The 17,209-nt window shown below is 35.2% G+C and overlaps 1 protein-coding gene across 3 annotated transcripts in view; it reads right to left on the bottom strand.

The window, feature by feature from the left end:
* Nucleotides 1–17,209, bottom strand: part of Stag1 (STAG1 cohesin complex component) — a 329,217-nt gene that overhangs the window by 137,223 nt on the left and 174,785 nt on the right. For all 3 annotated transcript variants that reach the window (XM_085689622.2, XM_085689621.2, XM_085689623.2), the window contains 2 exons: nt 15,848–16,052; nt 4,632–4,783 (listed from right to left, as the gene is read on the bottom strand). In XM_085689622.2, coding sequence (XP_085545748.2) covers nt 4,632–4,783; nt 15,848–16,052 — 357 coding nt within the window. The remainder of the gene's footprint in view (nt 1–4,631; nt 4,784–15,847; nt 16,053–17,209) is intronic.

The raw sequence follows: 17,209 nt of genomic DNA, 5'->3' as shown, positions 1-17,209 counted from the left end.
CTGACCAGTTAGTTATCAGCCTTTTCCTGACTGTACCACTGATGCCTAAAGTTATCAGTAGCTCTTCTACAGTTTTGTCACACTGCCTTTGGAACCTCTCCACCCTCCAAATATATGTTCTAGAAAAGAACAAGGAAGAAGCGGTGGACTTTGGTCAACTTTGTATTTCCATAGAACAATACTTTTGGAATCATTCTACAAGTCTACACATTTCTTCAAACCACATTTCTGGCTTAGTTCTGCCGTCCTTACTTAAGAGGTTACCCTGACAGCTGGGCAGTGGTGGTGCGCGCCTTTAATCCCAGGACTCAGGAGGCAGAGGCAGGTGGGTCTTTGTGAGTTCGAGGCCAACCTGGTCTACAAGAGCTAGTTCCAGGACAGGCTTCAAAGCTACAGAGAAACCCTGTCTAGAAAAGCAAAAAACAAAACAAAAACAAAGGCCATCATGATTTACATGGCTTTTCCTCTTTCAAACAGCATTGTATTACTCTTGTATATGCGGTCTATAACTCAACTATGCCAACTTCCCAAAATATGAGGAACAATAGAAAATATAAATTATAGTCAATAATGCCGTAATCCAGCAACAAAACCCAATACTGTCACAGAGGTACATATTTTAGGAAACATTAGTGGTCAGAGTTAAGGTTTAAATTCATTTACTTCAAAAGCAACATAAATACTCTGAAATGACATCCATTATGATATTTATTCCCTTATTTTTTTTTCCTGGAATTTCATGCCAAATGATTCAGTGACATAACTGTTTTTATTATGCATATACATAATATGCATGGTTTGTTTATATGTAACAGTGAAATACTTTCAGAATGACTCTTGGCTGTATGCTGTTAAAGGATTTATAGGAAAGAGCTAAGAAGTACTAATGTTCCTTAACACATGAGATGAGTTTTGTTCTGATAAGACAATTATAAATAGAAACATTCAAGTTTTAAATCTTTATAATTCATACATGGAACATGCAATGTGATACATTAACCAAGTCTACTTTAAATGTGATTGGTATAGTAGCTTTAGTCTATAATTGCAATTACCTAAAATGAAGCCTGTTTTATAAAACTGAATGTTTCACATCAATACAAGGAAAGATAGTTTAGCAAATGTGATAGAATGCAAGTACAGACAACATAAAATCCAAAAACTGCTGAGAACATAGTATACTGTACACGTTATCAAGACTTTGTGACTGTGAGCTGCTACTGTCCAACAATACAAGAGATATGATACTTTACATTGCAATTCTGGGAAAGGGTCAATATTCAAATTACGGCTTTTATAAATGCTCACTGCTTCCAAACTACTGTAGCATCTAGAATCTTTCAGACCACCACACAAGATTATCTATATAAATACATAAATATATATAAAAAACATTCAAACTATTATACTTAAGACAAGTTTGAAAATACACTTATGATGCATTTAAAATATAAAAACTAATTCATTGGGGCTAAACTTTTCAAGCAGCATTACTTTACAAAGGACAGTTTTTATTTTACTTCTACAATATTTGAAGTATGATATGTGTTAAGAATAAAAATGTTTTAAGTGGAAGTCTTAACCTTCAGTGTTTTCAGATTAGGCTTAGTACTAATCAGGAAACATGGTCACAGCAACTAAAATTCCCTTTAAAATATATTCATATGTGTGTGTGCACACATATGAACCACCTATGTGCAGGAGCCCTAAGAGGTAAGAACAGATATTGGATTCGCCTGAAGCTGAAGTTACAGATGACTGTGAGCCACTATGTAGGTGTTAAGACCTAAATCTGGTTCTTTGCAAGAATAGAAAGCATCCTTAAACTGCAAAGCAAATATCCAGACCCAACATGAATTTTTTTAAATATGGGGACCTATTATATTAGAGTGGTTCCTGAATTCCATATAATGCATCTTATTATGAAAACAATAAATCTGGAGACAGATACATAACCAAGAAGACCATCATGTATAGACTAGAGTTATACTGTTGTAAACCAAAAAGGCAGAGGCTAGGAGAAGACTAGAGACAATCCTTCCCTCAGTAACTTCAGAAAAAATGACAGCAACAGCATGTTGTACTGGACTGATAGCATCCTATAATATTTAACCTAGGTTGTCAACCTGACTGAATTGACAGCCACTTTAGATCTTAGTAAAGGAGATGTTTAGATATGACTGTAGGGTACTTTGTTAGATTGTGAGGGTTCTAACTTAATCAATGGTTTAGCCAATTGACAAACTTAAATTCTGAACAGACTGTTAGAAGGTGGTAGAATTGTGCAAGGTGGAATATATTGGATAAAGTGGGTCATTGTGGGTAAGAAGTTTGAAAACTTTTTCTTAAAATAAACCATCTCATTTTCCAAGACACATCCCATCATGCCATAGAATGCCAAAGAATCCTGCCTCAAATACGGTTAACAGTGTTTTTATGGTACATATAATGACTGATGTTTCTTATAAACACTTAATGACATGATTAAGAAAAATAAATACTTTTAAAATGTCTAGTGTCATTAGTCAGCATGTATCAAATAAGGGTATCTCTAAAGATACTATATCTTAAATATCTTAAAAATACTATGATTAGAATATTTAATTTAAAAATAGACTTTGAGCTTTAGATTTAGGCCTCTTAAAAAAATGTCTCAAGAAGTCACGCAAAGCAGCACACACCTTTAATCACAGCACTTGGGAGACAGAGGCAGGCAGATCTCTATGAATTCAAGGATAGCCTACATGGATAAACTACATGGTTTGAGTTTCAGGATAGCTAGAGCTACATAGTGAATACTCCGTATTGAAAACAAACAAACACCGGTTTCATGAATTTTTGCTTGAGATAAAGACAGAATTTCTCATTTTTCTGAAATAGTCCCAAACAAATGTCTGTTTTGTACTATATACTTATGTATAGCTGCATTTTAGTACTGAGAATCACAAAATCAAAATAATGACCGACTCTTTTGAGCATTTAGCCCAGATTTAATTCTTTTTGTATTTGTACATGCTTATGCATGAGTGTGTGTGAAATAAATGGGTAAATGTGATCATTTGTGTACATATATGTGGAGGCCTTGTTATGGTGTATTCTTCATTCATGACATCACTATTTTTTTTTTTCCCAGACAGGGTCTCTTATTTAACCCAGAGTCACACATTTAGCTAGACTAGATGAGAAACAAGCCACAGGAATCATCCTGTCTGTAGCTCCTCAGTGGTAGGATTACAGTACAGTGATAAGTCCAGCTTTTTTATGTGGGTGCTGGGATTCTGTACTTAGACCCTCATAGTTTTGCAACAAGAACCATTCTAACTCAGCCATTCCCACACTCCTAGATTTTGCATATGTAAAAATAAATAAGTATACATATTCCTTTAGTATAAATCTGTTTTGTTAATATACGATAAATTAAAAAGGAAAAAATAATTTTAAACAAATTTCTTTATGGCTTATTAACCATAATAATCTGTCTATCTATTTTATATACCTATATACTGCAACAATGTAAAAAGTTAAAAGGTGAAAATGGTCATGAGTGAAAAGAGTTTAAGATGTTTGGGTACAGGCAATAATTTTATTATAAATTTTTGCTTTTCACTGTTTCTTAAATCTCATTATGCTTGGACACAAACAACTGCCTTATGGAAATGTAACTTTTTTATATTAAAAGACTGATAACACAAACCACAAATTTAACTTCCAATATGTCAAACAAACATATTTGGGGGGGTTCCTACCCTCCCAAAAAGACAACTGGGCAAACGAGATGACTTAGTTTAGTCTTTAAGCACCTTTAGCTTAGTCTTTAACACCTCTGGGTGTTACTCCAAAGGACCCAAGTTTTATTCCCTGAGTGTACGTCTGTATTTTATACATGTGGTGTATAGATATATGTGCAGTCAACACGCATACCTATAAAATAAAAATAAATATATCTAAAAATAAAATGAAATATCTAACTTAAAAAAATTTTTATCATCCCTACAAAAATTAAATTCTCAAACCTAAAGTATGGGCTAGAAGCATTCAGAAACAATAACTGCTTATTAAATAAACTCCTGTATTGTACTCCCTTGTATGGAAAAGGAGAAAGACTGGAGAGACACCAATCTTACTTAGAGGGATTCTTTATATATCAACTAAAACACAAACTGAAGCTTTTTTCTATAAATATACACTTGCTGTCTCCCAAATGGGATTTATTATTTAATGTACTTTCTAAGTCTACAACATGATAACTGACTTTTCAAACACTCTGATAATCTTACTACAATAGAGTTGCATATGGTTCCCTTAGTGATTGATGAATATTTCAGTTTTATTTATTTAAGATTAAATAATTCAACTGAAGTTAAATGTTAAAAATAAAAGATAGGTACTTATTTTCCACCCTCCCATCCACACACCACAGGTCTCAAGTATCACAGGTCAGTCTCAAACTTGCTATGTAGCCAAGGTTGGTCTTGAACTGACCCTCCTGCCTTACCTTCCCATGTTTTAGGACTACAGACTTAAACCAACATAGTCAACTTTAAAATATTCTTTTCACAAAGAACAGAAGAAACTATTATATTTACCTAACATTTACAAACTATAAAACACCAAGTTATTATAAAATTTACCTCTTTACGTTTCTGAAGTAGTAACTCCAGCCTTTCATTGGCTCTCTTCCCAATCATTTTATTTCTTTCAGCTTCATACTGCCTCTGTGTATTATCCTGATGAATACTGAGGTTTAAGGCAACATTCACCAGAGCAGTCATCAGTTTCATGGCTGTAAAATCAAGGACACTTACAATATTCATCTTTGAAACAACATTTTAGGTATAAGATCAAAAGTTAAAGCAACAAAAGAAAAAAAAAAGCAGGCATAACTTAAAATTACAAAATGGTAACGGACAAAAATAAATTCATCTTCTTACTTGCAAAATAACTCCCTCCACCTTAGCAAAATACAAACAAAGAACCTGGAGAGATGGCTCTGTGGCTGCATTTCAGGTTGGATTGCCAGCATCCATATGGTAGCTCACAGCTGTCTATAACTACAGTTCCATGCGAACTGAAGTCCTCCACGGGCCTCTATGGACACTGGGGACATGTACAGTTGGTGCGGGAGAATTATCTGTATTCTGTCAATCATATTTTAATAAAACACTGATTGGCCAGGCAGGAAGTATAGGCGGGAAAGCCAGACAGGAAGTAGAGGTGGAGCAAAGAGACTGGGAGTATTCTGGCAAGCAGGAAGCTCCCTCTGCAGTTCTGCCCAGACCACCGGAGAGGAAAGATGTAAGCTGCCCTGCTGGAAAAGGTACTGAGCCATGTGCTAACGTAGATAAGGATAATGGGGTAACATAAGTTATAAGAGCTAATAAGTAGCCTGACCTAATGGGCCAATCAGTTTATAACCTTATGGAGTCCTGTGTGTGATTTTCCTTGGGAGTTGATGGTTGTGGGGTACCGGGCGGGACAGAAACCCCAACAAGCCGGCCTTCATATTACATACAGTGCACTGACATATATATTGGCAAATATTTATATACATAAAATAATGAAATAAAGAGTTAAAAAGTCTTACCCAGGCTATCTGGACAGAAGTAACACCAATGCCTTGCCTACATCCAAAAACTTATTAGGTGTAACCCACCTTCCTACTTCTACATCTGTGCTACAAATGCGTCTTTATATTTTTACTAAGGTGACTCAAAAGTCCCTAAATTATACAACCACCATATGAACTTTACACACAGAGAAATGCTTCTTCCTCCACTGCTCACTTAAGAGTGGCACACTATCCAAACCCAGAAAAAGTACATTTCCTTTCTAGCATGTCATAAAACTAAGAATTAGAATGATTTTAAATAATTTAACAATTCCCCTTGATATATACACACACACACACACACACACACGTATACACAGTGGTATATTTACCTACCTACCTACGCACTCAGTATTACAGAAAAAAAATCTTTCTACATATAAGACAGCAAGAAGTTAACAATGACTGTTATAGCCCTTCAACAAAAATATAAAACAAAAATACTGCAAACAAATTTAAGCTAATGACCATTTATAAATTCATTTAATATTTCTAAGATAAACTATTTTGACTATCATTATGTTTCAAACTATAAGTTGGTGAATTAATAGTTGTATGCAAACCAGCGAAATATTTAACTATACTGTAACAGGTAAAGTATTTTCAAAATAATGTGTAAGGAAAAGAAAAGCTGAAGGGTAATAGGTAATAGAGCATTCAAGCTGTCAAATGCAGAAAGACATCAGTTTATCAGCTTCTTTGCACACATAGGTAAACATTTACATTTTTAAAAGCAATGACTTAAAAAAAAAAGCAATGACTTGAAAATGAGGGAATTGAGAGTCAGTAAAATTAATTTTGGAGCCGGGCGGTGGCGGTGCATGCCTTTAATCCCAGCACTCGGGAGACAGAGGCAGCGATTCTCTGTGAGTTTGAGGCCAGCATGTTCTTTCTACAAGAGCTAGCTCCAGGACACACTCTAAAACAATAGAGAAACTCTCTCTCGAAAAACCAAAAAACAATGGAATTCACATGTTTGCTTTCAGCTGTATGTCCTCATGATCTCAGATCCCAGAATCTGTCAATATGTAAGTCTTCTCTACCCCAGATAAACAATAATCAATAAATTAAAACAAACAAAAACTACAAAATGGCTAATATATTCTCTCAAGGCATTACTAGATATAGTATAGCAGTGCTTGTTTTTAAAGTATTTATCAAACAAACAATTAATTAATCTTCAATCCAATCAAGAACTGTTGATCAACTTTCAATTTTACATGATAAGTACAACATGGGTCTTATGCTGTTTATTGAGCACACTGAAATGACTCATCCTGAACATAATTGTTTTCATTTTGATAGTGTTACTAATGGAATTCAGCTTTAAAAATATATAGGCTTTCAAGTACGCCCTTAAGTCAAAGAATAGGTTCCTTCATCTTTTAAATTTAGTGTTGTTACAGAATAATGAACATGTTCCTCCACAGTAGTATTCAGAATGCCATATGCAAACAGTTCAACAATAAAAGTCTTATTTTAAGAAAAAATTGATGGTCTCTTTTCCTTTTGATTAAGACTAAGCATATTATTAAAAAGTTGAAAGTGCTTTGAAATTAGTATCAACTTTATAGGTATTTCAATTCATATCTGTTGAATGTCATAATAAAATGACATTAGTAATACATTTCATTTTCTTGAAATCAATTTTACACATTTTGTAAAATTACTACAAAGTGACATACTGATAACTGAAGACCTGTTTATACTAGACAATACCAGAGATACCAGTGTGGTGCTTCCTGTTTACCTAAGGACACTATAGTGAGCAATGTTCTACGTCCTAGATACAAACAATCAAAAATAGAAAAAGCCAAACAGTTGTACCAATGATTTTTTTTTACAGTTTAGTAGAAGAAAGACAGAAAATACATGCTATGGTTGAGATGTTGAATGTCAGTGGCAAAGGCACATGTGTTGATGCTCTCTGAAGATTTCCAAATCTTCAGCAAGTAGCCTAATGATCATGGGCAGTGTGCCTTAAAGGAATTGTGAGGTCTTGTCTCCTTTGTCTTCTGGCTTTGGGGTCTAAGCTTTTTAGTTAGTGCCACATGCTTCTCCTTATGTGTTACCAGTGGCTCAACCCAACAGAACCAATTTACCATGAACTGCAGCCTATAAAACTGCACTTCCAAATAAGTCCTTACCTTTACAATCTGATTATCTTGGGTATTTTTCTATAGTACTGGAAAGCTGACTAACACATAGAATTGATGCCAAGATCACCAGAACTCTGCTTATTCTGTATACCTATTTACGTGAGAAGCTTTAGGAACTGGTTTGTAAAATTATCACAAAACAGGTTAAAGAAAGCCAAAACATTATATATAAACAGGCAGAACAGGCAATTCTGGCACAGGTTCAGAGAAAACAGAATTATATTAAAACCATGAACACTGGCCAGGTGGTGGTGGTGCACAAATACCAGCACTAGGAGGCAGAGGCAGAAATCTCTGTGAGTTCAAGGCCAGTCTGGTCTACAGAGCTAGTTCCAGGATAGGCTCCAAATCAACAGAGTAACCTTGTCTTGAAAACCAAAACAACAACCAAAAATGTGAACACTATGTTGATAATAATTTAGATGAAGAAGCTGAATCTATTGAGAACTGAATTATAGACCATTATGGTTTGACCATGGAAGAATTTTGCTGCATTTTGTTTATGACCCAAGACTGTAAGACAGGCGAAACTTAAAAAGATAATGGGGTAGGGTATGTGGCTGAGAAAATTTAAGGCACTTCAGCATTCTGGCAGACGTACTAGGTGATTTTAGGAAAATGTATAGTGAAAACAAGAGCTCAAAAATAAGCACAGAAGAAAATACTGGAAAATCCTGCAATTTGGCCAGAAAAGAACAGCAAGAAAAGATGGTGGAGTTACAAGTGGCAATAAGAGACTAAGTGCCAAGACCAGGACAAAAGAGTGCCTCACAGTATCCCAGTAATTAGGAAGGGCATTAGGACTCAGAGAGAAAAAAAAAAAAAGTTGGTTCAAAAATACTCCAGGAAGGAAGTCCTTTGGAAAAGAAACTCTGTGGTTTCAATACCTAATACCTTTCCACTGTTCAAATATAACCACTAAGAGGGAATTCTGGCCAGGGAAGCAGGCTTACTAACCAAAGATCATCACATAACCTCTCCTCCAAATCCAATCCCACAGTTCTATAGCAGACTACGTGATTCAGCTTCCCTTACCCCATTCTGCCCCATCTCCAGTAGATCACAAGGATCCTAACTTCCAAACTTCCTTGCCTGATGTGGGAAGCTCTTCTGTATATGTGTTGTTTTTACTGGTTAATGCATCAAGAAACTGCTTTGACTCTACAGCAGGGAGGAACAGAGGTAGATGGAGAAAAACTAACTGAATGCTGGGAGAAAGAGTCAAGAGAAGCCATGGAGCAGCCTCTGGAGACAGAAGTAAGCTGTTAACTGGATCCTTCCCGATAGGCCACAACTGTCATGGTAAAATATAAAATAATGGAGATGGGTTAATTCTAGATGTAAGAGCTAGCTAGCAATATACTTAAGCTATTGGCCAAACTATTACAAATAATATAGTCTCTGATTGATTATTTCGGGGGTAAGCGGCCGGGAACAAACGAGCAGCCTCCTACAACACTTGCTCTTGTTCACAGCTTTATCCCAGGCCCTCTACTTCCAGCAGGCATTCCCAGGGAAGCAAGCAGGCTGTCTGTAGATTTTCACTTTTTCCTTCCCTCCAAATTCAATGCAGTTTCATCCCTAATTGTTGTAGTCTGACCTCATTCTGGACTCATTCCAAGGACACTAGGCAGATCTTGGTGGAATACCCTGCTTGCTTTGTGCAAGTCCATATACCATCTCCATGAGCCCATTCCCCTTTTTTTTTTTTTTTTTTTGGTTTTTCGAGATAGGGTTTCTCAGTAGCTTTGAGGCCTATCTTGAAACTCTCTCTGTAGACCTAGGCTGGCCTCAAACTCACAGAGATCCTACTGCCTCTGCCTTCCGACCACCATCTGGTTCGATCCCCATTCCTAAGCATCAGTTTCCAATACCCATACACATATTTTACCTGGAACCATAAGTGGTCACATCTATCAGAATCCCAGGAATTTCCTAAGAGGCAGCACACAGCCACCATACTCTCCTAAGATCCACAAAGAGAAATGGAAAACACCCACCTAACCAAGATTGTATTATGAACACTCAGAATTATAATCTTCCCAAACCCAGATGCCTAATACCAGATAAAAACACAATTTGTAACAGCTAAAACAGTATCTACATTAGAGCCCAATAATCTGGACAGAGTAGGCCCTGAATACTCTGAAGCAGAAGACAAGGACCTTAAAATAGCCTTTATAAACATTAGAAGTCCTTAAAAAATTCCTTAAAAAATCTTTGAAAACATAAACAGTGGAAGAAAATGAATAAAACACGTCAAGAATTAAAAGTGGAAACAGAATCAAAAACAACAAAGTCAAACTGAGGAAAGTCAGGAAATGAAAAATTCAGAAGCTTGAACAGGAACCTCAAAGAAAAGTCACCAACAAAATACAAAAAATGAAAGAGATAATCAGACATTGAAGACATGCTAGAGGAAATGAAACTTGATCAAATAAAATGTTAAATCAAAAAAAATCAAGGCACAAAACAGTTATGAAATCTAGGACATTATGAAAAGACCAAATCTAAGAATCATAAGAATAGAGGAAAGAGAAGAAACCCAGGATGAAAGCACAGAAAATATTTTCAACAAAATTATGAAGAAATTTTCTCTAACCTAAGGAGATGCTTATGAAGGTATAAGAATCATACAGAACACCAAATATAGAACAGAAAAAAATCCCCTTGCCACATAATGATCAAAACACCAAACATACAGAATAAAGAAAGAATACTAAAAGCTACAAGTGAAAAAGAAAAGCATACAAAGGAAAATCTATTAGAAAAATACCTGGCTTCTCAATGGAGACTCTAAAAGCCAGAATGGCTGGGGAATACATTCTAGAAAATCTACCAAAGCACAGATGTCAGCCAGCACAGAATACTATACCCAGAAAAACTTTCAATCACAATACATAGTGAAAATAAGACATTCTGTGATAATACAAAATGTAAGCAATCCAACATTGAAATTATATATATATATATATTTATATAATTATAATATACATACATACATACATACATACACACACACAGGGGCTCTCAAGTTCATAAAGGAAACACTGCTATAACTTAAAACACATATTGATCCTAATCCATTCTCACCAACAGACAGGTCATCTACACAAAAACTAAACAGAGAAATGTTGGAGCTGACAAACACTATAAACCAAATGGAGGTAACACTTATTTATAGAACTTTTCACCTGAACACAAAACAATGCACCTTTTTCTGAGAACACAATGGCATTTTCTCCACCAAAATGAACCACATACAAGGACACAAAGCTAGTCACAACAGATATAAGAAAATTCAAACAGCACCTTGCATCTTGTCTGTCCACCATGGATTAAAAATAGATACAACAGGAAAAAAAAAGCTTACAAAATCATGGAAAAGGAATAACTCAAAATGGAAGGAAAATGGATCAGAACAGAATTAAAGACTTTTTAGAATTGAATAATAATAAATACACAACATACTAAAACTAATAGGACACAATTAAGAGGCAAAATATAGGTACATAACAATATTCCTGAAAGCTCTATAATTAAAAGGAGAAACTCACACAAAAGGAATAGATGACAAGAAATAATCGAACTCAAGGCAGAAACCAGTAAGATAGAAACAAACAAACAATAAATCAGTGAAACAAAGAGTTTGGTTCCTTGAGAAAATCACTATGACTGACAAACCTCCAACTAAATTAGCAAAGAGGCAGAGAGAGAATATCCAAATTAACAAAAGTAGAGAGGAAAAAGGGAATATACCAGTGCAGACTGAGGCAATTCAGAGAATCATAAGAATGTACTTTAAAAACTTATGTATGCTTCACCAAATTGGAAAATCTAAAAGAAATGGATAATCTTCTTGATAAATACCACTTCAAAACTTAAATGAAATTCTGATATGCAATTTAAACAGACTCACAAATCCTAGTAAAAGAGAAGCAGTAATGAGAAGTCTCTCAACCTAAAAAGCCCAGGTCTAGATTGTTTTAGAGCATAAATCTATCAGATTTTCAAAAAAGAGTAAAAGCTAATCTCCTCAAATAATTCTACAAAATATAAATAGAAGGAACATTGATCAATTTGTTTAGTGAAGCTAGAGGTACCCTGATACTCAAACCATATAATGCTCCAACAAAGGAAGAGAATGACAAACCCTTTTCCCATATGAACATACATGCAAAAATTCTCAATAAAATACTTGCAAACCAAATTAAAAAACACCATCTAGCATGATCAAGTAGGTGTGATCCCAGAAATGCAGGGAAGATTCAATATATGCAAATCAATAAATAAAATCACCCATTTAAACAAACAGAAAGGAAAACACCCTTTCATGATAAAAAGCTCTGGACAGATTAAGGACACAAGGGACATAGGTCAACATGATAAAGGCAGTAAGTAGCAAGCCCATAACCAATTAAACTTAAATTGAAAAATAACTCAAATCATGCCACCAAAATCAGTACTTGAAAAATAAAGTACTTAGAAAATAAAATACTTAAAAAGTCTTAGCTAGAGCAGTATAAAAACTGAACGAATGGAACTCAAAGGGATACAAATTGAAAAGAAGTCAAAGTCTCTTTATTTGCAGATGATATGACAATATACATAAATGACCCTAAGGATTCTGCCAGGAACTCCTACAGTTGACAAACACTTTCATCAAAGTAGTTAGATTTAAAAAATTAATTCACAAAACCCAGTAGTCCTCATATATACAAATGACAGATGGAATGAGAATAGGGCTCAAAATATATATATATATATATATCTTGGGATTAACTCTAACCACACAAGATAAAGACTTTGAAAAAAAATTGAAGAAGGTATCAGAAGATGGCAATATCTTCTGTGCTGATGGTCCTGTAGGTTAATATGTTAAAATCAGCAATCCTACCAAAAGTAATCTACAGATTCAATACAATCCCCATCAAAATTCCAAGTTCTTCACAGAACTTGAAAAGACTTGAAAATTTGAACATTTTAATAGAAACACACACACACACACACACACTAGCTAAAACAATCCAAAAAAATAAAAGAACTGCTGAAGGCATCACCATTACTAATCTCAAGCTATGCAATAAAAACAACATAGTATTGGAACAAAACCAGACATGTTTGTGAGTGGAATCAAATTCAAAACCCAGACATAAATGTATACACTTAGGAAAGCCCAATTTTTGATAAAGAAGCCAGAAATACAAACTGGGGAAAAAAAAGGAGCATATTTTAACAAATGGCACTGGTTAAACAGAACTGATGCAATAGAAGTAGAGCCACATACTTACCACTTTGTAAAACTCAGCTTCAAATAGATCAAAGACCTCAACCTAAAAGCAGATACACTAAACCTAATAGAAGAAAAAGTGGGGAATAGCTCTGAATTCACTAAAACAGGAAAATACTTTCTAAACAAAACACTGTTAGTACAGTGATGAAGATCAACAATTAATAAATGGGACAGCATGAAACTGAAAAGCTATTGTAAGGAAAAGGACACTGCAATTTATACAAAACAGCAGCCTACAGAATGGGAAAATATTGTTACTACTACACATTCGATAGAGGACAAATATCCAAAATATATAAAGAAGTCAAATGTTAGATACAAAGAAGACAACCTAATTTAAAAACTGGGTACAGATCTAAATGGAGAATTCTCAATAGAGGAAATGCAAATAGATGAGAAACACTTGAAGAAATGTTCAACATCCCTAGTCAACAAGAAAATGCAAATCAAAACTATTTTGAGATTTCACCTCACACTTATCAGAATGGCTAAGATCAATAAATCAAGTGACGGTTCGTGTTGGTGAGGATGTAGAAGAAGGAGAACATCCATCCACTGTGGACGACCAACTTGTAAAGCTACTATGAAAATCAGAATGTCAATTGCTCAGAAGGATCCAGCTATACCAAGTATGAGCAAAGGATGCTCAACAATGTTCACTGCTGTTCTATTTACAACAGACAGAAAATTGAAACAATTTAGACGTTTGAAAACAGACGAATGAATAAAGACGATATGGTATATTTATACAATGGAGTATTAGACATTAATGTAATAAAATATGAAATTTACACGTAAATGAAAAAAAATCACCCTGAGTGAAGCAACCCAGACTCAAAGGGACAAATATAGTATGTATTTGCTTATATGTGGATATTAGCTGTTAGGTCAATGATAACCAAGCTACAATCTGTAGAAGTGGGGTATAGAGGATGGGGGAGGGGAACATGAAAGATAGATTCCCCCTAGGAAAAGAAAATAGAATAGACACTTATGTATTGATGGGGAGGATCAAGAAGAGAGGGAAGAAGGAGGGGGACAAGGGAGAAAACGTACAAAGAAACAGATTATCTATATAAAGTCTTTATCCCTATGTAACAATGTCTTTGGTACAGGAAAGCACCCTGAATGCAAATAAGAAACATAAACACAAACTCGGCCAAAAATTCTTTGATTTACAATGGTTTCCTGCCTGCAACATATGCTAGTGCAATGGTAGCAGAAAGCTTATGTTTACTATGATTGGTGTAATAAAAGGCTGAACTGACAATGGTTAGGCATGAGGTAAAGGTGGAACTTCCAGGGAGAAAGGAGGACATAATCGAGGCATGCCAATGAGACGTGGAGAAGTTGGACATAAAGAATGAAATAAAGATAAAAGGCCACAAGGTAAAACGTAGATTTAAAAAAAGCAGGGTATGTTATAACAGCTAGGGTTACAAGCCTAAGGTAAAGCCAAGCTCTCATAATTAATAGGAAGGCTCCTTGTCATTATTTATGAGCTGGCAGCTACCAAAATATCCAACTACCTGAGGGGCCAAAGTCCAGTTGAAGAGTGGAAGGAATGAGAATATGAGCAAAAAGGTCAAGAACATGAGGTTGAAATGGTCTACCTGAGCTAATGAGAACTCACCAAATCCAGCCAAACTGAGAAGGAACAAACATAGGACCAAACTAGTTCCCCTGAAAGTGGTTGACAGTTGCATGGCTGGGGCTGACTGAGGGATTTATCCTTACTGCATGTACTCGTTTCTTGGGAATCTATTCTCTTTGGATGTATACCTTGCTCAGCCTAGATATAGTAGGAAGGGCCTGGGACCTTCCACAAGGCAATGTGCCTTATCCTCTCTGAGGATTGGAAGGGGGTGGAGTGAAAGGGTGTGTAGAGGGAATGGGAGGAGGGGAGGAAGTGGGAACTTGGATTCATATTGCTTTTTAAAAAAACTAATAAATTAAAAAATACATAACAATAAATGACTCCTAATGACATTCTGCTACGCTGATAAATCAGTGCCTTGCTCAAACATCATCAGAAAAGTTTCCTTTTGCAGCTGATGGTAACAAATACAGAGAACCACAGTCAGACAAACACTACACAGACTGAGAAACCATAAAGGATAGTTTTATGTCAACCTGACACAAGCTAAAGTTATCTCAGAGAGAACCTCAATTAAGATCAGGCTGCAAGCAACCCTGCAGACCATTTTTTCTTTTTTCTTTTTTAATTAGTGTTTGACTGGGGAAGGCCCTGGGCCCTTAATTCCAGCAATCAGGAAGCTGAAGCAGAGGATCACAATGGGAGCCAGCCTGGTATACCTGGAAGCTCAGGTAATCCAGGTTACATGTGAGGCCTTGTCTAAAAACAAACACATAAACAATATCAACCCTAAAAACTATCATTACTTGTATTTTACCAAAGCACATGGCAAAATGATCTCTGAAATTTTCCTTGGCTTGGGTATAATGTGGGGATATGTTCAAAGTACATTTATATATTGGAATGAAAGCGGCCTTTGTAAATCAGTAACTAAAATCAAAAGGCTGAAAAACACAGATAAAGGAACATGGACAGATATTTCTAGATAATGGATACCTATTTTCAATCTTTTTCTCAAGGCTGTCAAATACCGAGTACAAAAACTACCATATTTTCTTCTATTAAATAAAAACCATGTAGATAATTTCCAAGCAAACATTAAATTAACTTGAGATCAAAGAAAAGTTTAGTTACAGTAAAACAAAATTTAGTAAATTTAATGAAAAACAAAGAAAATGTTAGTTACTTACCAGCAAGAGTACTTGTATGCCTAAAAGCTCTGACCTGGGAATCTGATAAACCAGTCAAAAGGGAGATTACGGTGTCCATCATATATTCATCATAAATTATGCTATACTGACATTGTCGAATCAGTACTCCAATAAATTCACAAAAATTGGAACGAAATTTTTTCCATTGAGGGCCAGGCATGGTAAGAGGGTAGTCACCACTGTCCTAGAAGATGCAAAAAGAACTAATTAGCATTGCAAGATAATCATTAAATCAGATTTTTACTCCTACAAACAGAAGAAAATTTTATTTCCAAATACATGTAGGTTGAAATATATCTTTTTAATATTAATAGTGGTACGTTATTAGTGGTAATGTTTTTGTTTTAAACATGCACAAATCTTAAAGTGCTCAAAACTACCATATTAAAATCAGTGTTGACTTCATTATTCAAAGTTTCTTAATAAAAATAGCAGTTCCAATTCATGTGCTTACACTGTTATAAAGATAATTTGAAAGAAACTGAAAAATAATAGTTTAAAAGAATAATTACTACTGAATATAAATGAAGTAATTAAGATACATCTGTTAACATACTACTTTTCATATTTATTTTTTATTCATTTACTGAGAGAATAATAGACACACCCAACACATGTGTGTCAGTGTGCAATTATGGAAGTCAAAAGAGAGTCTGCAAGTGTTGGCTGTCTCCTCAATCAAGGAGTTTCTAGACATCGAGGAAGAGGAATATAAAGGAACATATAGACAGGAATATAAGGGGGAAGAAATAAGAACACAATGGAGTGTCGGGGTGGAGTCTTCATGATTTGTGGGGACAGGATCTTATTCACTTTCTGGCTAGCGGATTCGCTTTTCTGATCATCAGGTTGAATCCCAGTATCTGTCTCTGGGTTTTTATTAATCATTCTACATTTGGAGCCCAATGTTTAGAGAGCTAATTCATGAAAACTCTTTTTGCTTGTGCCTTTAAAGCTATATGCGGCTGGAGTCACTGCCCTTCGGGCTAGGTTTTTATTTATTTTTTTCTCTTTGGTAGGCTTTCCCGGAACCCCCGTCTCAGGCAGTGGTCAAACTAGGTAGCTGCCTTTAAATCCAGTAAGGCTTTTACTGTTCTGTGCAGCAACAATACATCTTCATCAACACTGGTGGCAGATTTGGTAAGACAATTAGAAGTTGTTAAAGAGAGGAATTAGTCAAAAAAAGATTTATTCCCACATGAAAAAATGGGAAACATGACTACATTGGAGGGATTTAGATATATGTTCCTCTATGATAATACACTGGACAGTTTGAAAATGTAATGATTAAATGAGGGGAATTTAATCTAATTTAAATGGGATTTATATAATGTCAATTGT

Source organism: Myodes glareolus, chromosome 4, assembly GCF_982192425.1.
Source record: "Myodes glareolus chromosome 4, mMyoGla1.1, whole genome shotgun sequence".
In the NCBI taxonomy this organism is placed as follows: domain Eukaryota; kingdom Metazoa; phylum Chordata; class Mammalia; order Rodentia; family Cricetidae; genus Myodes; species Myodes glareolus.
The sequence above is the reverse complement of the archived record's forward strand: the minus strand, read 5'-3'. Positions and strand labels throughout refer to the sequence as shown.